At 68.4% G+C, this 26,771-nt stretch overlaps 1 protein-coding gene across 2 annotated transcripts; it reads left to right on the top strand.

Annotated features, from left to right (window-relative positions):
• Positions 1–304: 304 nt before the first annotated feature.
• On the top strand, positions 305–26,700 carry MMEL1 (membrane metalloendopeptidase like 1). Of its 2 annotated transcripts, none has more exons than XM_089299354.1 (22): positions 305–923; positions 12,640–12,696; positions 13,401–13,562; positions 14,003–14,083; positions 15,755–15,850; positions 16,197–16,315; positions 17,410–17,475; positions 17,783–17,917; positions 17,988–18,077; positions 22,256–22,392; positions 22,491–22,584; positions 23,099–23,227; positions 23,463–23,561; positions 23,732–23,815; positions 24,046–24,149; positions 24,339–24,397; positions 24,672–24,791; positions 25,117–25,250; positions 25,347–25,412; positions 25,789–25,887; positions 26,157–26,233; positions 26,328–26,700. In XM_089299354.1, the coding sequence occupies exons 1-22, from the start codon at positions 776–778 to the stop codon at positions 26,425–26,427; spliced, it is 2,256 nt and encodes a 751-aa protein (XP_089155480.1). In that variant the 5' UTR covers positions 305–775; the 3' UTR covers positions 26,428–26,700. The 2 variants fall into 2 exon arrangements, with proteins under 2 accessions (XP_089155480.1, XP_089155481.1); XM_089299355.1 differs by having other exon boundaries at positions 559–923; positions 25,789–25,884.
• Positions 26,701–26,771: the final 71 nt, after the last annotated feature.

Here is a 26,771-nt window from a genome sequence, read left to right on the forward strand (position 1 = left end):
TTCCCCAGGTGCTGGGCTGTGAGTGCGAGCAGCGGTCATCCAGGCACACACGCATGCACACGGCCCAACACAGGTGCACACTCACACACGCATGCACACGGCCCCCCACAGGTGCACACTCGCACACGCATGCACACAGGTGCACACTCGCACACGCATGCACACCGGTGCACACTTGCACACGCGTGCACACGGCGCCTGGTGCCTTCTGAGCCTGCTCTCCCGCCCCCCCAGCCCTCACTGCCACCTGTCGACCCTGCCCATAGCTGCAGTCTCTCCCTACCCTGTGGGTCCTTCAGCCCGTGGCTGGCTCACCCGTAGGGGTGAGGCAGGGGAGGAAGCCTCGAGGCTGCCCGGCCCTACCCACCCCGACTGGTCAGCGTGTGCATGGGGCACATCCACCCCTCACCAGCGCCCGGGCCGCAGGCCCAGGACCCCCGAGCAAGAGCAAGCCGGCAGCTCCCCCACTGCACAGCAGGGAGCCCGGAGTCCCTGTGCCCACCCAGCGGGGAGCGGAACACTGCTCGGCCACCCTCTGCCCGGAGGAGCATGGGGAAGCCCCACCACCACGCCACAGGACGCCCACACTCAGAGACCGCGTCCAGGGCCGACATGAGCGCCCTGACCCCAGGCGCCCAGGGCCGGGCTGTGGGCCTGGAGCCGGAGCCGGGGACAGAGCGTCCCAAAGCACAGGACGCCTGCTCCCAGCCAGGTCAGCCCCTCCAGCCCCGGCCGGCGGCTCGCTCACTGCGCTTTCCCGTGCAGAGCCTTGCTGATGGAGAAGTCGGAGAGCCCCGGGGGGACGGTGGAGAGAGCCGGCCGGCCCGCCCCCGGGCGCTGGGGCTTCCTGGAGTGGGGGCTGCTGCTGCTGCTGCTGCTGCTGGCTGGAGCCCTGGCCGCGCTGGGCGTCCTCTACGGCAGAGGTGAGTGACAGCCGGCCCTGCCGGCACCTGCGCCCGGGACGCCCAGCGTCTGCCTGGCCGCGCCACCAGCTGCGGCTGCGGAGAGGCACACGGACTGCAGGGCGCCGGCAGCCCTTCCAGAAAGCTCTGCCCCTCCTCGGGCCGGCGCCGCGGCTGCCGCGGGCTCTGCACCGCCCGCCTCTGCCTCTGCCTCTGCGGGGCTCCGGGGGTGCCGCAAACCAGCCTCCCCCGCCCCACGGCCGGCGCCCCCTCCCCGCCGCGGCGCGCCCCCAGGCAGGCGCGGCTGCAGTTCCGGGGCGGCCCGGCAGCAGGAGCCCGCGCTCCCGCACTGGGGACGGGCGGCTCACCTGGCCGCCCCCCGCGCCGCCCGCCGCCCGCCGCCTCCCGCGCCGCCCGCCGCCCGCCGCCCGCCGCCCGCCGCCCGCCGCCCGCCGCCTCCCGCGCCGCCCCGCCGCCCGCCGCCCGCCGCCCGCCGCCCGCCCCAGGAAAGGGTCCGCGGGCTCCTCCCCGCCACCTGCTGCCCCTGCTGACCTCGCCGCGGTCGCGGGGCGGGCAGTGGAGGAGGAGACCTCGAGCGGCGCCCTCTCCGGCTCCCCCAGTCCCGCGCCCCCCTGTGCTGACATCGGTCCGGGGGAGCCGAGACCGCGCCCCTCTCGGGACAAGGGCACCTGGGCGCCAGGCAGACCTGGACACCCCCAAGCTGTGCCCCGCCCCTGCCCGGGCAGCCCTGCCCCCTCTGAGCCCTGTGCTCTCAGGCGGGGGTCGCACTCCTGCAGTGGGGGGGGCCCAGGACCCGGCGGAAGCTCCAGTGGCCCCCGGGCTCTGTCTAGAACGTTCCCCACTGCGGGGAGCTGGGGGGACCGTCCTCCGCCGGCACCCACGTGGTCTCTGGCCTGGGGCCTCCTGCAAGGGCACTGTGGGCAGGGGGCGCCCACTCGCCCTGGGGAGCCCAGACCTGCGGTCTGTCCAGAGCCCACTGGGCTGGTGAGGCCTGCGGGGAGCTGGGGGGTGCGGGGGGTGGGGGCCCTCATCTGTTCTGAGCCTGGCGGGGAGCAGGAGCCCACCCTGCAGGACAGACCTCCCCAGCCTCCACCTGCCGCCATCCCTTGGGCTGTGAGGGCCAGGTCTGCCCCCAGCCCTCCTGACCCCCTGCAGGGCCAGTGCTGCCCCCCCAGCGATGACCCCCAAGCCGACCTTGGCCTCAGGGTCCGTTTCTCAGTGTTTTCTCCTCCCGTCACGATTTTTTCCTCGGCTTGTGAATTATTTATTTCTTTTTCTCAAATTTCCAGACGCAGGGCCAGAGACCACCGCAGCCCCCGGGCAGCAGTGGGCCCCCCGGGGTGGTTTTAGTCACCCGATCCCGACCTGGTGGTGCTGTCGTCAGAGAGGCGGGCTTGTGGCGGAATTCACTGTGATCTGAGTGATTTTGGACGTCCGTGGGGCTTGCTTTAGGGCTAAGGCTTGGTCAGGTTCACAAGTACCCGGGTGCCCGTGTGCTGGGCGCGCTCCTTGGAGCCTGCCCGGCTGAGTCTGCCCACGAGATGCGACGGAAGCCCCCGCGAGGTCAGCCACGGCCCCCCCCGCAAGGTCAGACACAGCGCTCCCCCCCACATCGAGGTCAGCCACGGCCCCCCCGCGAGGTCAGCCACGACGCCCCCCAGCGAGGTCAGCCACGGCCCCCCCCCGCGAGGTCAGCCACAGAGCCCCCCCCCGCGAGGTCAGCCACGGCCCCCCCGCAAGGTCAGACACAGCGCTCCCCCCCACATCGAGGTCAGCCACGGCCCCCCCCCCGTGAGGTCAGCCACGGCCCCCCCCGCAAGGTCAGACACAGCGCTCCCCCCCACATCGAGGTCTGCCACGGCGCCCCCCCAGCGAGGTCAGCCACAGAGCCCCCCCCCGCGAGGTCAGTCATGCCCCCCCCCACAGGGCTGCGCTTCGCTGATCCTTGAAGCTGTGGGTGCTGGGCCCACCCCCCTTGCTCTTGCCGCTGTCACGTGCGCGCCCCCTCTTGCGCCTGTTTGCGGCTGTGTCACATTGTGAATACAAACTCGTGCGTAAATTCTACAAGTGGTTTCTCCGCACGCATTTAATAAAATCCTGTGTCCAGGTGTCTCCCACGGCACACAGGGACGAGGGACCCCCGTGCCGTAAGCTCTGTTTTCAGCCCCGCCTCTGCCCTCATGCACGGCAGGCTCTGGGCCGGCCTCTCCGCGAGGCTCCTGTCCGGCCACGCCCTGGCGCTTACCCAGATGCACGGTTTCTGCCGTGTTGTGTTCCATCACCTCCTCTTCCTCTTCGCTCGCTCCATTTCCCTCATCCAGCCTGGACACTTTATACTCCCAACCTTCACATGGCTAGCTTAGATTCGTTTCTTGTATTTGTTATCTCTAAAGTTCATAGATATTGGGGCCTGCGCTGTGGCATAGCAGGTAAAGCCACTGCCTGCAGTGCCGGCATCCCATATGGGCGCTGGTTCGAGTCCCTGCTGCTCTACTTCCCATCCAGCTCTCTGCTGTGGCCTGGGACAGCAGAATAAGATGGCCCAGGTCCTTGGGACCCTGCCCCCATCTGGGAGACCTGGAGGAAACTCCTGGCTCCTGGCTTTGGATCGGCCCAGCTCCAGCCATTGTGGCCACTTGGGGAGTGAACCAGCAGATGGAAGACCTCTCTCTCTCTCTCTCTCTCTCTCTCTCTCTCTGTGTGTGTGTGTGTGTGTAACTCTGACTTTCAAATTAATAAGTGAATCTTTACCAAAAAATAAATAAAGTTCATAGATAAAGCTCTTTTTATAGAAAACAAAATGCCTTTGTAGAAGTCACGGTAGGGGGACTGCCCCCAGGAGCCCCTCCTCCGAGCACCCGCAGTCTGGCCACAGCCGGCCCGGGGCTCCTTGTGTAAGTCAAGTTTTATGGTCACAGCCAGGACAGCGAAGCCGAAGAGTTGAGATGGAGACCGTGGTCTCCCAAAGCCGGAGATGCCACTCTCTGGCCTGGGGGTCTCCGGGTGCCCAAGCCCCTCTGCGGAGTCGCTGCAGGGCCGGGGACCCCGCGGGTTTCCTGAGTTGTGAGAGGGAGGCGGGCGAAAGGGCTCCATCACGCTTCCCAGCCACCCCGCAGCCCCGCCGATGGAACACAGAGCGCCCGATTCCCATTCTGGTCCCTGACGGCCCCACCCGCCCACGGCTTTTGGGTGCACCCGGCCTCGTCCTTGGCAATGCAGTGGTGTCCGTGCACAGCCCAGCCAGGGGGAGGGCAGCACCTGCTCCCCGAGCCGTCCTCGGCTTCCTCGTCCGCAGCTCCCCATCGGAGGCCCGTCGGAGGCTCCGCTTTCCTGTCCAGTTGTTTTTATTTCACCTGTCCCCATCTCCGTATGGCCTGGCTCTCGGTCAGCTCCCTGCCGACGCGCCTGGGAGGCAGCGGATGAGGGCCAGGCGCTGGGAGACCAGGCGGAGCCCCCGGCCCAGCCCTGGCTGCTGTGGGCGTCTGCAGAGTGAACCAGCAGGTGGGAGAGCTCTCTCGTTTATCTATCAATCAATCAACCAATCATCTATCTGTCATCATCTGTCATCTATCCCCCATCTGTCATGTCTGTCCCTCATCTGGCTGGCTGTCTCTGTTTCTCCCCCTCTCTCTGTCACTCTACTTTTCAAAGGAATCCTTTTTTTTTTTTTTTTTTTTTTTTTGACAGGCAGAGTTAGAGAGAGAGAGAGAGAGAGAGAGAGAGAAAGGTCCTCCATCCACTGGTTCACCCCCCAAATAGCCACTACGGCCAGCGCTGTGCTGATCCGAAGCCAGGAGCCAGGTGCTTCTCCTGGTCTCCCATGGGGTGCAGGGCCCAAGCACCTGGGCCATCCTCCACTGCACTCCCGGGCCACAGCAGAGAGCTGGCCTGGAAGAGGGGCAACCGGGACAGAATCTGGCGCCCCGACCGGGACTAGAACCCGGTGTGCCGGCACTGCAGGTGGAGGATTAGCTTAGTGAGCCGCAGTGCAGGCTCAAATGAATCCTTTAAAACAATTTTAGAGGACGGGTGTGAGTGGGCTTTGGGAAGCCGCAGCCAGCGCACAGGGTGTGACTTCCACTGGCAGTAGACTCGGCGCTAAGACAACACTTCTGGGCTTTCTGTATCCAATCTTCTGGTCTTTCCTCTAAGAGAACAGTGTTGCAACTGAGCAGCCTTTGGCTGCGGTCCCTCCCCCTCTCCTGCTGCAAGTCCAGGCACAGCAGGCGGCCGGTTTACTCCCTGCTGCTGACCGCTCCCACCAGCTTTTCAAAAATATTCATTCATGTATTTGTTTGAAAGGCGGAGACAGAGGTCACACCCCGGATGGCTGCGACGGCGGGGCTGAAGCCAGGAGCCCAGAGCCCCACCCAGGTCCCCGCGTGGACGAGGGAACCCCGACTCTCAGCTGCCCCCCCGGGGGCCGCAGCGGGAGCTGGGTCAGAGCAGAGCGGCCAGGACTGGCGCTGGCTCCGCAGTGAGGGAGGTGGGCTTCCCCGGGCGGCTTAGCCCGGCACCGTGCCCACTGCAAATTCCCGCTCTGCGTGCAAACATTAGGTGATTATTAACGGTGGCGACGGCTTGAAAATGCGCAAGTACCAGGTCTGTCATCTTTCTAGAATATTCCATGAACCCCGCGTGGGGGGTTTCATCCACTGTTTATTTTTTGAAGATTTATTTATTTATTCGAAAGTCAGAGTTGCACAGAGAGGAGAGACAGGGTGGGGGGTGTCTTCCATCCGCTGGTTCTCTCCTCAGATGGCCATAACAGCTGGAGCTGGGCTGATCCGAAGCCAGGAGCCAGGAGCTTCCTCCAGGTCTCCCACGCGGGTGCAGGGGCCCAGGGACTTGGGCCGTCCTCCACTGCTTTCCCAGGCCACAGGGGACCTGAGAGCCACCGCTGCCAGCCGCAGGAGGTGGAGAGACCTTGTGAGTTCAGAACCCCCGTGTAGGGGCCCAGCCGGCCCCAGGCCGGCCTCAAGGATCCACTTCCGGCGGCAGCTGGTTCCTCCTCCCCTGGGTGTCACGCACGTCCCCCTGGGCCTGCAAAGCTGAGATCACCGCCTCGTCCGTCCTCACTCGGATTTCTGGTTTCCTCCTGCCCTGGGTCGCGGTGACCATCCGGCTTGTTCTTGTGGGGAAGGAAGGCGCGTTCTTCGGCAGCTTCTGGGTCCCGAGCAGTCCCCACGAGCGGGTTTGGCTTCTGCCTTCTCCGCCTCTGGCACAGGGGCCGCCGTCCCCGGGCGCCGCACCTGGGCAGCGCTGCGGGTGAATCACGGGTTTCATGGGAACGGGTGTCAGCCCCCGGGAGCTCGTTAGCACGTCAGAGACCCAGCGCCGGCCGCGCCAGCCTCTGTCTGAGCGAGGTCCCCAGAGACGCATGGGGACTGGGCGGCGGTAACGACACCACCTGACACCACCGGCCACAGGCTTCGAAAACCGAACTTCCCCTCCATTCTGGAGGGCGGGAACAGGGATGGAGAAGGCGGTGGGTTGGGTTCCTGGCCAGGGCTCTCCCTGGCCAGAGACGGCCCCCCTCTCAGTCCGTCCTCACATGGTGGACAGAGTGAGGGCACTGGCCGACTACTTCTCCCCCTCCTCCCTCACCCCCACCTCCTCTTCCTCCTCCTCTTCCTCCTCCCCCCTCCTTCCTCACCCCCACCTCCTCCTCCTCCCCCCCTCCCCTCCCCTCCTCCCTCATCCCCCCTTCCTCCTCTTCCTCTTTCCCCTCTCCTCCCCTCTCCTCCCCCTCCCCTTCTTTCTCCCCCTCCTCCTCCTCCCCCCTCTTCCTCCCCCTCCCCCCCCATCCTGGTTGCTGCTGGACCAGGGTAGACACGAGATTCAGTCCACGGCAGCCACGGCCCGGCCAGACCTCAGCACGGGCCCATCACAAGCACGGTGGTGGTCAGACAGGCTAGAGGTGCCTCAAGGAATCTATCGGCGCCAGCCTCGTGGTGCAGGGCGGACACCAGCTGCAGCGACGCCGGCACCCACATGGGCACGGGCTCCAGTCCCGGCTGCTCCTCTTCCCGTCCAGCTCCCTGCCAAGGGCCTGGGAGAGCAGCGGAAGACGGCCCAAGAGCTTTGGCCCCTGCACCACGTGGGAGACCCGGATGGAGCGCCAGGCTGCTGGCTTTGCCTGGACCATTCCTGGCTGTTGAAGCCATTCAGGGAGTGAACCAGCAGACTGACAAGTTCTCCCCCCACCACCTGTCACTCTGCCATTTATTTCTAAATCTTTAGAAATAAGGAAACAGCGCCCATCAGCACGGCCAGGGTTTGTGCGTGTGCACTCGGGGGGGCCGAGGGCTTGGTGGCTCCCCCGCTGCCGTCCGAGCTCTGGTGCCCGGGAGACGTCTCCCTGCTGCCCTGAGCGCGTTCCCCTGGGTGGCTCCCTCTTTGCCTTTGGGACGCTGAGACAGCTTTCGGCTCTTTCTGCTTTGGGCTCGTTGGGATTCCAGGATCTGAGCGTTGCCAGCATCTGTTTGTGTTGGGAAACGTGGCCACGGTCTTTGTGCAGACTGCGTGGTCCACGGCGCCTCCGTCCTGAGCTCGTGTGCTCTGTCTCCCACTCAGCCCTAGAGGCCCCACCGCCTCTCTGCGCGTGCCTGCCTCGGACTCCGTCTCCCGGGGTTTTCTGGGACGGCCCTCCACGTCACCAAGCCCCACTCAGCGCCATCGTGACGCCGCGTAGCCCACACACTGTTATCTCTGCAGTTCACAACAGGCTGCTTTTCAAATGGATTCTTTTTAAAGATTGGTTTATTTATTTGAAAGACAGAGTCACAGAGAGGCAGAGGGAGGGGGAGAGAGAGAGAAAGAGAGAGAGGGAGGGGGAGAGAGAATCTTCCACCCGCTGGTTCACTCCCCAAATGGCTGCAACAGCTGGGGCTGCGCCGATCTGAAGCCAGGAGCCAGGAGCTTCCTCCAGGTCTCCCACGCGGGTGCAGGGCCCAGGGACTTGGGCCGTCCTCCACTGCTGTCCCAGACCATGGCAAAGAGCTGGATGGAAGTGGAACAGCCGGGTCTCAAACCGACTGCAGTGCAGGCCCCCCCCCCCCCCAGATACTGATTCTTAAAAAAAACGGCCCCAGCGCCGAGCATCTCAGAGCGCCGCTCCCTAAGACCGGGCTCCCGCGGCGTGGCCGCTGGGCCAGCTGACCGCGGTCAGGCTGAGTGGGGAGCCCCTGGCCCACGAGAACCTCCCCCTCCCACGAGGACCAGCGAGCGAGTCTGACGCCCGGGCCCTCCAGAGAACGACGGCGACAGTCGGGGTCTGCCAGGCGGATCGGAGCAGGACCACCGCCGTCACGCCCCGTCCTGGGGCCGGGGACGGGGAAGGGCCCCGAGCCCAGTCTGGGAGAGCCAGAGTGGTGGGCAGTGTGCGGGGCTCGGGTGAGGGCCGCGGGGCGGGGAGCCCCTGCCGCTCACCACATCGGGGGCCGGAGGGCTGCTGCTTCTCCCTGGGGAATCCGCGCTGCTGGGGGGGGGGGGCTCCCACTGGAGAAGGAGTGTTTGCCACCTGAGGATGCGACTGCCTGCGACTGGTTGGAGCTGGTTTGTCAGCATGATGTCTCTGGGGCCCTCAGCCTTGGGGTAGAGTCCGCCCAACAGCGTCCTCTGTAGCACGGCCCTCTGTGTGTGGAGGGAGGGAGGGAGAGAGGGCAGTGGGAAGGGGGAGGGGAGGGGGAGGGGAGGAGGGGAGAGGGAGAGAGAGAGAGAGGGAGGAGAGGGAGAGAGAGTGAGATACAGGGAGGGGGAGGGAGAAGGGGAGAGGGGGAGGGAGGGGGAGGGAGAGGGAGAGGAGGAGGTGGAGATGGAGAGGGAGAGAGAGAGAGAGGGAGGAGAGGGAGAGGGAGCCGGGAAGGGGGAGGGGGAGGGAGAGGCCCACGTCAGGCCTTACACGACTTCAGGTTTGTTTGTCCTAAAGAAACCAAACCTTCAGAAAGACGCTGAGTGCCTTGCACGGAGTCTCAGGGTGGCCGCGTGCGGAGGTGACCCGGGGGGGTGCCGGGAGCAGGGAGGGGGCGCAGGGAGCAGGGAGGGGGAGCAGGGAGCAGGGAGGGGGCACTGGGAGCAGGGAGGGGGCGCCAGGAGCAGGGAGGGGGCACCAGGAGCAGGGAGGGGGCGCAGGGAGCAGGGAGGGGGCGCCGGGAGTAGGGAGGGGGCGCCAGGAGCAGGGAGGGGGCACCAGGAGCAGGGAGGGGGCGCCAGGAGCAGGGAGGGGGTTCCGGGAGCAGGGAGGGGGCGCCGGGAGCAGAGAGGCCGGGGCGGCCTAGCAGATAGAGCCGCCATCTGTGGTGCTGGCATCCCATATGGGCACCGGTTCGAGTCCCGGCTGCTCCACTTCTGAGCCAGCTCCCTGCTATGGCCTGAGAAAGCAGTGGAAGACGGCCCAGGTCCTTGGGTCCCTGCACTGGCTCCTGGCTCCTGCCTGCCCCAGACATGGCTGTTGCAGCCATTTGGGGAGTGAACCAGCAGATGGAAGACCTCTCCCTCTCTCTCCCTCCCTCTCTGTCTCTCTCTCTCTCTCTCACTGTGGCTTTCAAATAAATAAATAAATCTTTAAAAAAAAAAAATCAACAAGAAAAGGGAGCAGAGGGTGGCACTCCCAAGCTGCTGTGGGGCGAGGGACACGCGTGGGGAGTGCCCGGGGGGACACGCGCCCCTCGGCCAGCAGCCACCGCGGCGGGGACGCTCTTTAGAAGCTTCACTCACTGAGGCAGACGTGGCAGAGAGAGGCCGCGCACTCAGCCCCAGTCTCCCCAGCGGTTAACATTTCACGTCGGTCTGAGGTGTCGTCACAGGGACAAGCAACGTGGACGAGCACTGCTCGCTAAGCCCCACACTCACAGGGGCTTCTCGGTGTCCCCCGTGTCCCGCCCTGTCCCAGGGCTCTGCCCAGGAGACACCGTGAGTCTCTGCAGGCTCCCGGTGGCCATGCTGGATCTCAGATCCTTGGCCACGGCAGATCCTCAGATGGCTTGGTGGATCCCCAGATCTGTGGTCATGGTGGATCCCCAGATCCGTGGTCATGGTGGATCCTCAGATCCATGGTCATGGTGGATCCCCAGATCTGTGGTCGTGGTGGATCCCTAGATCTGTGGTCATGGTGGATCCCCAGATCCGTGGTCATGGTGGATCCCCAGATGGCTTGGTGGATCCCCAGATCCGTGGTCATGGTGGATTCCCCAGATCCGTGGCTTGGTGGATCCCCAGATCCATGGCTTGGTGGATCCCCAGATCCGTGGTCATGGTGGATTCCCCAGATCCATGGCGTGGTGGATCCCCAGATCCGTGGTCATGGTGGATCCCCAGATGGCTTGGTGGATCCCCAGATCCGTGGTCATGGTGGATTCCCCAGATCCGTGGCTTGGTGGATCCCCAGATCCATGGCCATGATGGATCCTCATACTTTGACGTTTCCGGGGAGCCCTGGCCAGATGCTGCCTGGTGCCCCCCAGCTGGGCTTTGCTGCTTTCCCCGCGATGAGACCGAGTGAGCTAGACGTGCCGTGGCTGGAGACCCGGGGTCGCCCGTCAGCCTGCTCCTCCCCCACCTCCGCAGGCTGCACCCTGTGCCCAGGAGCTGTGACGGTCACTGCGTTCTGTGTGAGAGATTCGCCCGTGGCCCCTCACGTAGCTGGGTGGTGACAGCGTGGGTGCACGCGTGATTGTCTCATCCTCTGGGCTATGGCCCCTTCTTGTGTTGCTGCCTGAGCTTCCCCAGCGCTGGCGAGGAGAGCTGCGTCACCTGTCACTCCATCCCTGAGTCAGCGCTGGGGGCTGCACTTTCCTACAGGGTGGGCGGGGCTCACTGTGTGCCCACCCCTGCTGTCCCAGCACTGCTGGCTCCTTGCATTAGGGGCGGGCGGAGCTCAGCACCGCCGGGGCCGGGCCACCTGCCCGTCTCTTCCTTGTGACTGTTTGGGTTTTCCTCTTGGCCACTGCCTCTCCATGGGGGAGGGGGCTCTCCTGCCCCCTGCCCCCACCCACCATGCTGTCGGCAAACAGCGGCAGGGTGCAGGTGCCGTCTGTGAGACTCCCGCCCCTTGTGCCAGCCCACAACAGCCTGGCCCGGCCGGGCGGCCAGGGCCAGGGCAGCCGCCGGGGTCCTCAGCCCAGTGCTGCCCGGAGATGGGGGTGCCCTCCTCCATTGCAACGTCCTGCAGGAAGCACCCCTCCTGTCACCCTTGGGCCGGAGTCAGGCGTCCCCTGGTGCCCCCGGCTGAGGGCGTGGCCCTCCGCAGTCCCAGGTCTGGTCTCTCGTCTCACGGCCCTCACGGCGCAGCCATGACCTCCGGGCCCGCGGCCCCTTCCTGCTGCTGCTGGCCTGAGAGCTGTGCTGGCCCCCGTGTGCCTCCGCGCGTGCGGCTCCAGCACCCCTCCTGTCGCCCCCAGACGAGCACAGTGCCCGTCCCGGGCTGGCTCACCGCAGCCGCCAGCGTAGGGTTCACGGTGCTTTCCCATCGCCAGGCCCCGAGGAGCAGCGCGGTGCCCCGGCTTCCAGCACTTTCCACGCAGCCTCATCCGCCCTGCCTGAGCCCCCGTCCCCGCCTTCCCGCCAGGGCTCTGGGTGCCTCCCTAGCGGGAGATTCAGCCAGAGCCAGGAGTGAGGGTGCAGGCCTGGCTCCGCCCCTCCCTGTCCTTGCCCCTTCCCCACCCCTTCCCCCACCAGTGCCGCCAGGCAGCCCCTCCCCACATGGGGGGGTGGAGGGAGCGCAGCTTTGTGCCCTAGGCAGTGTGGTGGGGGCTGGGGAGGGAGCGACCCTGGGAGGGGCTCCTGTGTGGTCAAGGGCAGGAGGCCCTAGGGCCTGTCAGAGTGGGGACCCTCAGGGGGGCGGAGCCAGCAAGGCAGGGGACCCAGCCTGTCATGCTCAGACCAGTGGAGACAGCCTGGGGGCCCAGTTCCCCGGTGCCAGCCTGGCCTGGGCCTGGTTCCCCGGTGCCAGCCTGGCCTGGGCCTGGTTCCCCGGTGCCGGCCTGGCCTGGGCCTGGTTCCCCGGTGCCGGCCTGGCCTGGGCGCCCACAGGTGTGCTGGGCTGAGCCCGTGTCTCTCCCCTGGGCTGGGCTGGGCTGGGCTGGGCTGGGCTGAGCCCCATGTCTCTCCCCTGGGCTGGGCTGGGCTGGGCTGGGCTGGGCTGAGCCCCACGTCTCTCTCCTGGCCTGGGCTGGGCTGGGCTGGGCTGGGTTGAGCCCCATGTCTCTCCCCTGGGCTGGGCTGGGCTGGGCTGAGCCCCATGTCTCTCCCCTGGCCTGGGCTGGGCTGGGCTGGGCTGAGCCCCGTGTCTCTCCCCAGGCCAGCAGCTGCCCTCCTTTTCTAGTGGCCGGTGCTTCTCAGAGGAAGAGAGGACCATGGTAAAACGAGAAGCCCGAGGTAGCTGCGCCCGCCCCACCCCCACCCCGTGCGTGCGCAGGGGGGGCCTGGGCAGAGCAGGGACGCCAGCCCTGAGCACCCGAGTGCCTGCAGGAGGCAGGGTGCCTGGCTGGGGGCCGGGGCAGCTGCGGGGGCAGTGAAGGGGGGCGTGGAGGGGTCCCCGGGTGAATGCGGGCTCAGGCAGGATGAAGGCCCAGGCCTGGCCACCTGGGGAGGCCCCACAGCCCTGCAGATCTGCCCACGGGGCTGCGGGTGGGAGGCCTGGCTCCACCCACCCCTGCCTAAGGCCCACGCCCCAAGAACCCTGGCGCTCACACAGCTGCTTGCCCCTTGCCCACAGCCATCACAGGACCCGAGGAGTCGGAAGTGTGCACCAGCCCTGGCTGCGTGATGGCGGGTAAGCCTCCCCAGCCCTGCCCGGGCCCTGCCCAAGGTGGGGGCCGAGGGACTCCCGTGTGCACGCAGGAGGGAAGGGTCCCCACGCCTGTCATGGAGCCATGAGCAGGCCCAGGAGACCCTCTGAATACGGCTTTGCTGCCCACGTGGGGTCCGGCCGCGCTGGCTGCAAGACCCCCAGACACTAAGAACACTTAGCCCACGACAGAGCAGGGGTCCTGGGGTGTAGGCCCAGCCCAGCCATCCCAGCTGGGAACTGGGGGCCTCCTGTTCCCTGCATGCTCAGGGTTCCCGGGGTACAGGCGTCCCCTCCAACAGAAGACAAACCCCGAGGGTGGGCAAGAAGCCCCTTGCCCAGGGACAGCCACCCATCCCCAGGAAGGAGCGGAGCCTCTGGGCCGTGTGGAGCCAGGAGGCAGGCCCAGTGCACAGCTGGGGGCTACCACTGAGCACCTGCTATGGGCTGGGCCCCCCCCACGGCCCCCAGTGGACGGCAAAGACCCCAGGCCCAGACAGGCCACGGGGGTCCAAGGCTGCATGGCCTGAGTGGCAGCCCGAGCCGACGAATCCAGGCTGGGTGATGCCAGTGATGTCCCGGCCGCCATCCTGGTGGCAGCCCCTGCCCCGGGCACACACAGGAGCTGGGCAGCCGGCCATCCGCAACGGGGCCCCTCCTCTTCCTCCTCCGCCCCTGGGCACGAGCAGCCGCCAGAATCCTGCAGAACATGGACCCGACCCGGGAGCCGTGCGACGACTTCTACCAGTATGCCTGCGGGGGCTGGCTGCGCCGCCACGTGATCCCCGAGACCAACTCCCGCTACAGCGTCTTCGACATCCTGCGGGACGAGCTGGAGGTCGTCCTCAAAGGTGCAGGAGCCGCTGCCCGCCTGGGTCCCTCAGGGCCGGGGAGGTTCTGAACAGGGGCCCAAGCTGCGGCCCACCTGGGTCCCTCTGGGCCGGGGAGGTTCTGAACAGGGGCCCAAGCCGCGGCCCGCCTGGGTCCCTCAGGGCTGGGGGGAGGCCCGGGGCAGGGGCCCAAGCCGCGGCCTGCCTGGATCCCTCAGGGCCGGGGAAGGTCCTGAACAGGGGCCCAAGCTGCAGCCCGCCTGGGTCCCTCTGGGCTGGGGAGGCCCGGGGCAGGGGCCCAAGCCGCGGCCTGCCTGGATCCCTCAGGGCCGGGGAGGCCTGGGGCAGGGGCCCAAGCCGCGGCCCGCCTGGATCCCTCAGGGCCGGGGAGGCCCGGGGCAGGGGTGCGGAGCCCCAGCAGCCGCCTCGGGCCCCCGTGCAGCCCCCTCCTCTGCCCACAGCGGTGCTGGAGAACTCCACTGCCGAGGACCGGCCAGCCGTGGCCAAGGCCAAGACGCTGTACCGCTCCTGCATGAACGAGAGTGAGTGGGGGCGCTGCCCCTCGGGCCCAGCCCAGCCCTGCACCCCACGGCACGGGGGCCCAGCCCACGGTCTGTGCGCTGCACCCCAACCCGGCCACTGGGCCAGGCTCCCTAGAGAGCTTGGGCTTTGCTGCCAGCTGCCCTGTGACCCCACAAACACCCAGACCCCAGCACAGGGGCACAGTGACAGTGGGGGCCTGGCTGGGAGCCAGGAGCCGCTCACACGCGTGTGCGTGTGCATGTGTGTGTGCTGTGTACTGTGTGTAGTGCATATGTGGACTGTGTGAGGGCACAGTGTAAGGGCACTGTGTGTACGTGTGCGTGTGGACAGTGTACGCCATGGAAGTCTCTGTGTGTGTGTGCATGTATGTGTTTAGTGTCTGTGCAGTGTGTGTGTGGCTGTGTGTGTACTGTGTGTGCATACGTGTTGTGTGTGGTGTCTGTAGTGTGTGAGTGTATGTCTATGTAGTGTCTGTGCAGTGTGTGTGTGGCTGTGTGTGTAGTGTGTGTGCCTATGCGTGTGAATAGCATGTGGCATGGATGTGTGTGCTGCCCTGTTCTGGTCCGGGAGGGTTTCCACGCCTGGGGCAGCTGAGGGTGGGTGCCGGCAGCAGGCCCGAGGGGGGCGCACCGGACCCTGGCCACAGAAACGCAGATCAGGGGCTGCAGGAGGCAGCCCTGGCCAGCTGAGGGCGCTGCTTCTGTGAGCCGGCCAACCTTGCTCCCTGGCCCAAGACGCCGGACCCTAGGGGGAGTGGCCCGCAGCCCAAGGCCTTGGCATCCCGGGAAACACCCAGAAAGGGAACCGGGACCCCGGTGGCCCCGCCCAAGCCGCCAGGACCTGATGCACCTGACGGCTTCTCTACAACCCGCTGCAGCTTAAAGGGGCCCCAGCCCCAACCCCCCCAGTGTCCCCCTGCCCCAGCCCCAACCCCCCAGTGTCCCCCTGCCCCGGCCCCAACCCCCCAGTCTCCCCCTGCCCCAGCCCCGACCCCCCCAGTCTCCCCCTGCCCCGGCCCCAACCCCCCAGTCTCCCCCTGCCCCAGCCCCGACCCCCCCAGTCTCCCCCTGCCCCGGCCCCAACCCCCCAGTCTCCCCCTGCCCCAGCCCCGACCCCCCCAGTGTCCCCCTACCCTGGCCCCGACCCCCCCAGTGTCCCCCTGCCCCGGCCCCAACCCCCCAGTGTCCCCCTGCCCCGGCCCCGACCCCCCCAGTGTCCCCCTGCCCCGGCCCCAACCCCCGCAGTGGCCCCCTGGCCTGGCCTGTAACACCCCCCCCCGCAGTCTCTCCCTGCCCCAGACCCAATCCCCCCCGTCTCCCCCTGCCCCGGCCCCACCCCCCCCAGTCTCCCCCTGCCCTGGCCTGTGGCCCCCCAGTCTCCCCCTGCCCACCCGAAGCCTGTCTGCTGTGTGGCCGTCCAGCACCCGGGTCCCCCTGGAGGGCTCCCTGCTCTGTCTCCCACCGGACCGGCGCAGGCCTGCCCACGTGACGGCCACACGGCCTCTCGCCCAGCTCCCCCCCTCCCCCGCCCAGGTGCCTCTGTGCACCCCGCCTCTTCCTGTGCTGCGGGTGCAGAGGCCGCGAGAGCAGGGGCCTGGCCGGCATGCGGCGCCCCCACAGGCCTGAGAGCCGCCGGGAGCGTGGGTGAGTGACAGCCGCTTCCCCTCCCAGGTGTCATAGAGAAGCGAGACTCCCAGCCCCTGCTGGACATCCTGGACATGGTGGGAGGCTGGCCGGTGGCCATGGACAGCTGGAACGAGACCGTAGGTAAGGCCAGGGCCTGGCAGCCTTGCAGACAGGCAGGTGGGGGGAGACCTCCCCCACCCCGGCAGCTGCCTGCTCTCAGGAGCCCCGAGGCACAGCCACAGGGCAGCCGTCTCAGAGCACCCCTCCCAGGGGGCCGTGACCCCCGACCCAGGCCCCCCAGCTGGGGCCCTCCTCCCGCTGCGGGGCAGACCCACAGAGCGCTGGGCCTGGGTGGGGGCAGCCCCGTGCCTCGGTGAGCTGGCCGTCCTGGGCCAGGCCGGGCTCCCCGATGGCTTGAGCGGCCAGGTCTGCTGCCCAGGGTGGGGCCGGGCCGTGGTCTCAGCCGGCGCCGCCCCCCCCCCCCCAGGGCCCGGGTGGGAGCTGGAGCGGCAGCTGGCGGTGCTGAGCACACAGTACAACAAGCGCGTCCTCATTGACCTCTTCATCTGGAATGACGACCAGAACTCCAGCCGCCACATCATCTACGTACGCGCCCGCCCGCCCGCCCGCCCGGGGACCGCCCGCCCGGGGGACCGCCCACCTGGGGGACGGCCTGGCCCGGGAGACCCCCCCCAGCCCAGGAGACCGCCCGCCCGGGGGACCACCCGCCCAGGAGACCCCCCACCCGGGGGACCGCCCACCTGGGGGACGGCCCGGGAGACAGCCTGGCCCGGGAGACCCCCCCCCCAGCCCAGGAGACTGCCCGCCCAGGGGACTGCCAGGCCCAGGGAGACTGCCCAGGGACCTGCCCGCCCGGGGGACCACCCAGGAGACTGCCTGGCCCGGGAGACCCCCCCCAGCCCAGGAGACCCCTCCAGCCCAGGAGACCACCCGCCCGGGGGACTGCCCACTCGGGGGACTGCCCACCCGGGAGAACCCCCCAGCCCAGGAGACCCCCCAGCCCGGGAGACAGCCTGGCCCAGGAGACCCCCCACCAGCCCTGGAGACCCCCCCAGCCCGGGAGACTGCCCGGCTCGGGAGACACACACCCCCAGCCTAGGAGACCGCCCGCCCAGGAGACCCCCCACCCGGGGGACCGCCCACCTGGGGGACGGCCCGGGAGACAGCCTGGCCCAGGAGACCCCCCACCAGCCCAGGAGACCGCCCGCCCGGGGGACCGCCCGCCCGGGAGACGGCTGGGATACCCCCCCAGCCCAGAAGACTGCCCGGGAGAGACCCCCCCCAGCCCAGGAGACCGCCCGCCCGGGAGACCGCCCGCCCGGGGGACCGCCCGCCCGGGGGACTGCCCGGGAGACAGCCTGGCCCGGGAGACCCCCCCCAGCCCAGGAGACCGCCCGCCCGGGAGACAACCTGGCCTGGGAGACCGCCCAGCCAGAGGGCGCTGCTCCCTGGGCGCCCAGCCACAGAGAACCACACGGGGCTGGGGGTGCACCGGGGGCCCACTCCCGATCCAGTCCCCCACCCCCACCCCACGTCCAGCCACGGGCTTGCCTGTCACTCAGAGCAGGTCCCAGGGGCGCAGTTGGGGGCAGGGCCTGCCTGTCACTCAGAGCAGGTCCCCGGCGTGGTCGGGGGCGGGGCCTCTGTGCCTCCCAGGCTCAGGGCCTGTGTGTCTCCAGATAGACCAACCCACCCTGGGCATGCCGTCCCGCGAGTACTACTTCAACGAAGGCAGCAACAGGAAGGTGAGGCTGGGGCCCCCTTGTCCCTCCCCCTGCCCGTGTCTACCTGGCCCGCTCCCCTCGGCAAGTCCCCTGACACCTGTGTGGGCGTGGCCCCAGGGTGAGAAGGGGCAGGGGTGGGACAGGAACTCCAGGGCCCACGGACCCACAGCCCCCACCCAGGCCTGCTCTGGGGGTGCAGCCTGGGGGGCTCACGAGCCACGCACCCACGGAGCCTGCGGCCGAGGCCGGCCACACAGGCGTACTGGGGGCTGCCCCCACCCCCACCCTCAGCCACGGCCGCCAGCCCCGCCCCGCGCCGTCTGCCCAGGTGCGGGAGGCCTACCTGCAGTTCATGACGTCGCTGGCCACCATGCTGCGGGAGGACCTCAACCTCCCGGCCGACAGCCACCTGGTGCGGGAGGACATGGCGCAGGTGCTGCAGCTGGAGACGCACCTGGCCAACGTGAGGCGGGGCCGGGGCGGGCGGAGCGGGCCCCGGGGCCCGGGCCCACGTGACCACCGGCCCCACGCAGGCCACGGCGCCCCAGGAGGAGCGGCACGACGTCACGGCCCTGTACCACCGGATGGGCCTGGAGGAGCTTCAGAACAAGTTCGGCCTGAAGGTGAGGCCCGGTGCTGCCCCCGGGAGGTGCTGGTGGCCCCGGCATCGACCCACACGCCTGCCCCCGGGAGGCGCTGGTGGCCCCCCGCCTCGACCCACACGCCTGCCCCCCGGGAGGCCACTGGTGGCCCCGGCCTCTACCCACACGCCTGCCCCCCGCTGAGGCCTCAGAAACACACCCCTCCCCGGGGAAGTGCCCGCAGACCGGCCTGATGGCCACAGGCACCGGCTAGGACTCGGCCTGCCCCCGTCCCCCCGTCCTGCCTGGCCCTGTCCGGCCCTGACCTCAGCGACTCCTCATGCAGCCCCTCAGCCCCCTCCCCAGGGGCCGGGGCAGGCACGGCCCAGTGCGTGAGGTCTGGGCACGGGGCGGCCCAGCTCAGGAGGTACCGCCCTCACCCCAACCCCGATCCCCTGCCCACTCGGCCGCCCCGTCTCGGAGCACCTGCTCCCAGCCCCGGCAGCAGCTCCGGCCAAGTAAGGCAGAGGTAGGGAGCAGAGGGCGAGGACGTGAGCGAGCCAAGTCAGAGGGAGGAGGGCGCCAGTCAGAGGGAGGAGGCATCCAGGAAGAGCTGAGCGCTGCGGCCGCGGGGGGACCTGCGCGGTCCAGACACGGAGTCCCGAGTCAGGGGCTGTCCGGCCACCGGGGCTGGAGGGGGACCACAGTGGACTTCGGGGCCACCTAGAGGCCTGGGCTCTGCGTGAGCAGGTTTGGGGCCTGATTAGACAGGAGGGTGGTGCGGAGAGGATGCGGCTGCCGAGGCCGTGGGCACAGGGGCCGGTCGGAGGCGGGCCTGGTGGGTGCGTGCAGGTGTGGGCCTCAGGGTCCACTTGGAAGGGAGGAGACGCGTGCAGGCGTGAGGAGGCCGGGGTGGCGTGGAGTTGCTGTGGAGAGGGCGTGGGGCTGGGCTCCGGGGACGCCCTGGGCTGTGTCGGCACTGCCGTACAACGGGCACCCATGGCCGTGGCCTGCGTGGCCCCCAGCAGCCTCGGGCCCCTGCCCTGGCCTCTGAGCCCACGGGCAGGGTCTCAGGTCCCATGGCCCCCGCGCCTCACTGAGCGTTTCTGTCCTGTCCTCCTGTGCTGGGGCCTCCGGGGAACCCCCGCTCTGGGCGCCCGCACGTCCCTGGGTGCTCACAGGGGCCGGGCCAACCCCAGAGACCCTCACCCCGGCAGGAGTGCGGGAGACGCCTGGCCAGAGCCCCAGGCAATGGCCTGGGGTCCCAGAGGCCGGGGAGGAGGGCCGGCCCGCTCCTTCGCGACCCCGGGGGTTCCTGGTGCTCTCTGTGAACAAAGGCCGTACCCACGCAGAAACTGCTTCTGCATCCTCGTGGAGATTTAAAAAAACAAAATTGATTGATTGATTGATTGGAAAGTTGGTGACAGAGAAGGGGGGGGGGTCCTCCATCCGCGGGGGGTCCTCCATCCGCTGGTTCATTCCCAGATGACCACAACGCCCAGGGCTGAACCAAGCTGGAGCCAGGAGCTTCTTCCAGGTCTCCCACGCGGGTGCAGGGGCCCAAGCACTCGGGCCACCTTATACTGCTTTCCCAGGCACAGCAGAGCTGGATCAGAAGAGAGCAGCCGGGACTTGAACCGGCGCCCATGTGGGATGCTGGCGTCCCAGGCAGTGGCTTTACCCGCCAGGGCACAGCACCGGCCCCCAAGGAGGTCTGGTAGTGGTCCAGTCAAGGACACAGCCATCTGCCTTGTGGTTCGTGCTCGCTGCCAAGGTGCTGAGGCCGCAGCTGGCCCGGGGTCGATTTCTGCGGCTCCTGCTGTGCAGTGAGGAGCGGGCACCCGGGATCCCGCGGCACACCCTCCCCCTAGGCACCAGTTTGCGTGCACCTTCGTGAAATCTGGTGTGTCTGTGTGTGCGTGTGCACATCTATGTGTGTGTCTGCACCTGTGTGTATCTCAGCGTGTGTGTGTCTGTGTGTATCTCAGCGTGTCTGTCTGCACCTGTGTGTATCTCAGCGTGTGTGTGTCTGTGTCTCAGCGTGTCTGTCTGCACCTGTGTGTATCTCAGCGTGTGTGTGTCTGTGTATCTCAGTGTGTGCGTCTGCACCCGTGTGTATCTACGTGTGTGTCTGTCTGTGTGTATCGCAGCGTGTCTGTGTCTGTCTGCACCTGTGTGTGTGTCTGTGTGTGTGTATGTGTGCATCCTAGTGTGTTTGTCTCGACGTGTGCCTGTGTGTGCACATCTCACTGTGTGTCTCTGTCTCTGTGTCTGTGCTGTGCCCAGGTGCCCCTGGCTCTCCCCGCCCCGCCCCGCCCCGCCCCGCTGCTCCCTCCCTCTCTCCCGGCATCACCCTCCCCCGTCCACCCGTCTCTGAGCCGCTCTTCGCCCTCACCTGGTTGACCTGTGCGTCTTCAAATAAAAGTGCCAGTCGGCTCCCAGCCGCTCGCGCACCCCTGCGGGGCTGTGGTAGGAGCCGCTGGGCTCCCCGTCGGATGGGGGGGGGCTGGCACCACCACGGCCCCGGCCCTCGCAATCTGAGGACCTGACCGTGCGTCCGTCTACTCAGGACTTCTTGTTCTAATCGTCTGTAAAGTTTCTGTTTGCTTTCTCTATGTGAAAGGCAGAGAGAGAGATAGGAAAGATGGGGGGGGGGGGGAGACAGGGAGAGGGAGAGAGCGAGAGCGACAGCCAGAGAGCGAGAGCGAGAGGGAGAGAGCGAGAGCGACAGCCAGAGAGCGAGAGTGAGAGCGAGAGAGCGAGAGAGAGCGAGAGCGAGAGCGAGAGAGCGAGAGCGAGAGAGAGCGAGAGCGAGAGAGAGCGAGAGCGAGAGCGAGAGAGCGAGAGAGAGCGAGAGCGAGAGAGAGCGAGAGCGAGAGCAAGAGAGCGAGAGCGAGAGCGAGAGTGAGAGAGCGAGAGCGAGAGCGAGAGAGCGAGAGTGAGAGCGCTCTGCCATCTGCTGGTTCACAAGCCAACTGCCACAATACCCAGGGCTGGACCAGGCCAAAGCCAGGAGCCAGGAGCTCCACCCGGGCTTCCACGTGGGTGCCCGGGGCCATCACTGCTGCCCCCCAGGGTGTGCGTTTGTAAGAGGCTGGGACGGACAGCAGAGCCAGCACCGAGTGGGCGCCCCAGGGGCCAAACGCCTGCCCGCTCTCCCTTCCGACTTCTCTCCGTGGCTTTGTGCTTCTGACTTCAAGGTCTCTGTCTCAGAGACGATCTCACGCTCACGGCCTCCTCGGTGAGCGCCTCGGGCGCTGGCTGCGCCCACCGCGCCCTCACCAGGCCCAGCAGTGCACCTGCGCTCCCGCCCTGTCCTCCTCCCGTCTTCCTGAGTCCAGCGCTGTGGCCTTGAGAGCCGGGGGGGCCGAGGGATGCTTGCGCCGTCTCCCCCAGATCCCCAGGGCAGGCAGCGGAGCCCCCGCGCCCGTGTGAGGCTGCGCAGTCTCCGTGCAGGCACTGGGATCAGCCCGACTCCCTTCCTTTCTCAGCCGTCACAGTGAACCACATTGATTTTCTTAAGATTTATTAATTTATCCAAAAGCCAGAGTTACAAAGAGACAGAGACAGTGAGAGGCCTTCCATCCGATGGGTCACTCACCCAGTGGCCGCAACAGCCGGGGCTGGGCCGGCCCAAACCAGGAGCCAGGAGCTTCTTCCAGCTCCCCACGTGCTGCAGGGGCCCAAGCACCTGGGCCGTCTTCCGGGGCTTTCGCCAGGTCGTTAGCAGGGAGCTGGAGCGGAAGCGCAGCAGCCGGGACTTGAACCGGTGCTCATCCGGGACGCCAGAATTTAAAAGAAAATTAGAACGGCCGTGGCCTGCCTTTCCTGCAATGCCCTCCTCTGGGCTCTGGGCTCAAGGTCACTGATGGCTTCGCACCCACGGCGGAGACGGGCTTTCTCTCTTGCAAAGTCTGAGCCCTCCCCAGGGCAGCCGGGGCGGGCGGCCTCTCGTGGGACTATTTCCAGCCAAAGACCCCGCACGCCTCAGCCCGGGCCCATTCTCCTCCCGGCTGATTCTCCTCTGGCCGGGCCTCACGCGGGCTCGGGGGCCCCGCTGGGCTGCCTCCTTCCCAGGAATCTCCCGGCACCGGCACCGTGGGTCCGGGGGCCCTGGGGCGAGGCCACCCGCACCGGCACCATCACCTGTGATCCTGACGGTCCCTGGGCAGCAGCCCCAGCCTCGGATGCCCAGCGACGCGTCTCCCCCGTTCTGCCAGGGATTCAACTGGACGCTCTTCATCCAAACCGTGCTGGCCTCGGTCAAGATCGAGCTGCTGCCAGACGAGCAGGTGGTGGTCTACGGCATCCCCTACCTGCAGAACCTGGAGGACATCATCGACCTCTACTCGGCCAGGTGGGGCCCCGGGGCGGAGGGGCGGAGCCGGTCTCACAGGACCCCCCTGCCCGGGGCGGCCCCCACCAACCCCGGGGCCCTGCGCCCCCCCCCCCCAGGACCATGCAGAACTACCTGGTGTGGCGGCTGGTGCTGGACCGCGTCAGCAGCCTGAGCCAGCGCTTCAAGGAAGCTCGGGTGAACTACCGCAAGGTGAGCGGACGGGCAGCGGGCTCCGCCCCCGCGCGCAGCCCAGCGCTCAGCTTAGGGCGCTAACCACGAGCCGTGGGCACCCACCGCTGCTGCCAGAGCCGTGCACAAGGCGGCCACGGCACCTGCCCTGCGGGGGCCCACGGGGTGGGGGGACGTGGGAGCTGCAGAGACGGTGGAGACCCCGAGGCTCAGAAGGGCCTGCGGAATCGTCCAGCGAGCAGGGGCAGCTCCTGCAGGCGCCCCGAGGCCGGGCTCCGCTGGCGTCGGGGAAGGCAGCCCAGGAAGGTAGAGGGTCGGCTTGAGACCCGGCAGCGGGGCAGGCACCTCCCAGGAGGCTCCAGCGATGGGGTACCTGGGCCCAGAGCAGAGTCCAGCCAGTCCCCCAGCGACCACCCCCTCACCCCGTCCCCAGCACCAAGGAGTTCATCCCGTGACCCTTCGGGCCCCTAGGCACCATGAGCCTGGGGGTGGAGCCTGCGGGAGGCGGGGCCGTGAGCGCAGGGATCCCGCGCAGGCGCTGTACGGCACCACGGTGGAGGAGGTGCGCTGGAGAGAGTGCGTGAGCTACGTCAACAGCAACATGGAGAGCGCCGTGGGCTCGCTCTACGTCAGGGAGGCCTTCCCCAGGGACAGCAAGAAGAGGGTGGGTGGCCAGCTTCCCGAGCACCCAGCCCCACGACCCGCGGGCTGGGCAGCAGGCGCACTGCCCACCCCACCCCCCCAAGGCCGGCCCTGGACTCTGCAGGTCCACCTGTCATGAGCCCCGTTGTGCAAGGCGGGAGTCCGAGGGCAGGGCCACCACCATCACCACCCCCATCCAGGAGTGCTGCGGGCCAGACCCCCCAAGCCCCGCAGTGTGGGTCACGTGCGCCCCGCAGGTCAGCGAACTCATCGATAAGGTGCGGGCCGTGTTCGTGGAGACCCTGGACGAGCTGGGCTGGATGGACGAGGAGTCCAAGCGGAAGGCCCAGGAGAAGGTGGGCCCCGGGCCAGAGAGGGGAGCTCCCGGCCACGCGCGGGGAGAGGGCCGTGGGGGCTCGCAAAGGGAGCGGGGCCCCTGCGACTCCCGGGCCAGGTCCTTGGCTGAGGGGGCTGCAGGGGAGCAGTGGGCAGCCCTGGCTCCCCCAGCCGCCCCCTCCCTCCCTAGGCCATGAGCATCCGCGAGCAGATCGGTTACCCGGACTACATCCTGGAGGCGCGGAACAAGCACCTGGACGAGGAGTACTCCAACGTGCGCCCCCCACCCTCCGCCCAGACCCCAGCCCTGCAGGCCCGGGCCTCCCATCGTGGGCGGGGGCGGGCGCCTTCACCACACCCTGGGACATCACCCCCAGTTCACAGAAGGGGAGACTGAGGGCTGGACCTGGAGCCCCATAAATGCTCGGAGCAGGGGCCCAGGCCCCTCCCCCTCCCCCGGGGACCTGGCCGCAGAGCCGGGCCCTGACCGTCCCTGTCCCGTAGCTGAACTTCTCAGAGGACCTGTACTTCGAGAACGGGCTTCAGAACCTCAGGGCCGGGGCCCACAGGAGCCTCAAGAAGCTGCGGGAAAAGGTGGACCAAAATCTGTGAGTGGTGGGGCCTGGGGGGCGGGGTCTGTGCACTCGGCGGGGGGACCAGGGCCAGCTGGGGAGGCCACTGGCCTGTCTCGGGGCCCCTCTAGCACCCTCTGCTTTGGGGGCTGATGTGGGCTGTGGTCAGCGGGCAGGGGCCCGGGGGTGGGTTCTGGCCGCAGGTGACGGGCGCATCTGTCACAGCTGGATCATCGGGGCTGCGGTGGTGAACGCCTTCTACTCTCCCAACCGAAACCAGATCGGTACGGCCGCCCCTCCCCCGCTGCTGCAGCTCCACCCTCGGGGGGCCCAAGGGGGGCGCCCCTCTCTCGCACCACCCTGTGGTCCCTTCTCGAGGCAGAGTGGGGAGGGACAGCACAGGACAGGACGGGGGGCCAAGGCTGGCCCCGGGCCCCAGGTCTGCCCGCCCAGTGGGCTCCGAGCCTCGGTGTCCTCCTCCGTGTGTTGGGGGTGGGGGTCCCAGCCTCCTCCCAGGACAGGGCGCACTCACAGGGTGCTCCCTGTCCCCCGGGCCAGTGTTCCCGGCCGGCATCCTGCAGCCCCCCTTCTTCAGCAAGGAGCAGCCGCAGGCCTTGAACTTTGGGGGCATCGGCATGGTGATCGGGCACGAGATCACCCACGGCTTCGATGACAACGGTGAGCGGGGCTGCGTCTCCAGCTCCACCAGGCCCGGGGCCACTCACGGAGGGAGCGGGGGTGGGCTGGTGCCCTGGGCCCCCCGCTGCTCCTCCCGGAGCCCTCGGAGCCTCTGGCTCCTCTCCCCTCCTCTGGACACAAGGCTTCAGGCTGTGGCACAACAGAGCCCCGAGGGGGAGCCGAGGCCGTGCCAGGGCCCCCGTGAGCACGCTGGTGCCCTCCCAGGCTCCGGCCCTGCCCGGGAGCGGGAGCACAGGTGCAGGCGAGGCGGGGCCGGGGGTGGGGGGCACGGGCAGCCCACCCACCTCCGCCCTGCCCCGCCCAGGCAGGAACTTCGACAAGAATGGCAACATGCTGGACTGGTGGAGCAACTTCTCGGCGCAGCACTTCCGGGAGCAGTCGGAGTGCATGATCTACCAGTACGGGAACTACTCCTGGGACCTCGCGGAGGAGCAGAACGTGAGCCCCCGCCCGCCCCGCGGCGACGGCCCCCGCACTGGCCCCGGGGGGAGGGGCCGGGCCCCAGCTGCCCCCCACGCTGTCTCCTGTGCACAGGTGAATGGATTCAGCACCCTGGGTGAAAACATCGCCGACAACGGAGGGGTGCGGCAGGCGTACAAGGTGGGTCCTGGCGGGGGTCCTGGAGGCGGGCACGGGGCAGCTCGGCCCACCAGGACCCTCCCTTGGCGCCGGGAGCCAACTCTGGTACCTTAGCTGGGGGTGGGGCTCCTCCTCACCCCTGCACCCGCAGCCAGGTGCCGGGTGCCAGCTCATTGGGCAGGTGCCGCGGAATAGGCCGCCTTCCCAGGGGGCCCACCCCAGCCCCCACCCGGCCCTGCCAAGGTGGGCATCCAGAGGACCACTGAGGAACCGCGGTGGCCAGTGCTTGTCGCCGGGGCAAGGGAGGGTTTGCTGGGGGCCCTGAGCTGCAGAGGCTGGGCCCCCACCGAGCCAGACCCTCATCCTGCCCGGAGCTCCGAGCCCTTGGCGCCCACAGGCCTACCTCAAGTGGATGGCGGAAGGCGGCAAGGACCAGCAGCTGCCTGGCCTGGAGCTGACCTACCAGCAGCTCTTCTTCATCAACTATGCCCAGGTAGCAGCCGCCACCCCCAGGCCGCCCGCCCCGCCCGCTGGAGGACCCCACGTGGCTGCTCCAGGCGCCAGAGGCCCCCAGACCCACAGGGGCGGCCCGCAGTTTTCCCGAGGCCACGGATGGCGGGTCGGGATCGGGAAGGGCGGGGGCCAGCAGGAGTCCAAGGCAGCTGCCTAGGGAGAGGTGGACCTGGGGGCTTGCCTCGGGCAGCCCCTCCCCCGCCGCAACCCAGGGAGCTCAGGCTCCTGAGCCCCACCTTCGTGTGCCCACAGGTGTGGTGCGGGTCGTACCGGCCCGAGTTCGCCATCCAGTCCATCAAAACTGACGTCCACAGCCCCCTGAAGTACAGGCAAGCGACCCCGCCCCCTCCCGCAGACCCCACCCCGCCCCGCGCCCCCGCGCCCCGCCTGGCCGCGTCTCAGGCAGCTCCGTCCCCCCCGCAGGGTGCTGGGCTCGCTGCAGAACCTGGCGGCCTTCGCGGACGCGTTCCACTGCGCGCGGGGCACCCGCATGCACCCCAAGGACCGGTGCCGCGTGTGGTAGCCAAGGCCGAGCCGCACTGCGGCCCACGCCCACCCGCCGCCCGGAGGTGCCGGAGCGGAGACGGCGCAGCCGGCCGGGACCCCGCGTGCGCCCACGCCCGCCCGGCGGCGGACCCGCCCGCCCGGCCTGCGCGCCCCGCCCGGAGCGCAGCCGCCCACCGACCGACGCGCGCGCTCTGTAGACGCCAACAACTGTCTTCCGCCCACACGCCAGAGCGCCTGGCTGCCAGTGCCCAGAGCTTGAGACTGAGCTAAGTAAACGCTTCAAAGAGTCCGTCCAGGCGCCGCCTCAGTCTGTCCGGGGCGGGGCCGGGGGCTGGCGCAGTCGGGGGGCCTAGGGCAGGG

The sequence above is a fragment of the Oryctolagus cuniculus genome, chromosome 7 (assembly GCF_051225735.1).
Source record: "Oryctolagus cuniculus isolate XC-2025 breed Fujian yellow rabbit chromosome 7, ASM5122573v1, whole genome shotgun sequence".
Taxonomy (NCBI): Eukaryota; Metazoa; Chordata; class Mammalia; order Lagomorpha; family Leporidae; genus Oryctolagus; species Oryctolagus cuniculus.

Excerpts from the sequence above, each read along its gene's own strand:
- MMEL1 (XM_089299354.1), top strand. The coding sequence starts at position 776 with ATGGAGAAGTCGGAGAGCCCCGGGGGGACGGTGGAGAGAGCCGGCCGG. Across the intron at positions 13,563-14,002 it reads GCTGGAGGTCGTCCTCAAAG|CGGTGCTGGAGAACTCCACT; the intron begins GTGCAGGAGCCG and ends CTCTGCCCACAG. Across the intron at positions 23,816-24,045 it reads TGGACGAGGAGTACTCCAAC|CTGAACTTCTCAGAGGACCT; the intron begins GTGCGCCCCCCA and ends CCTGTCCCGTAG.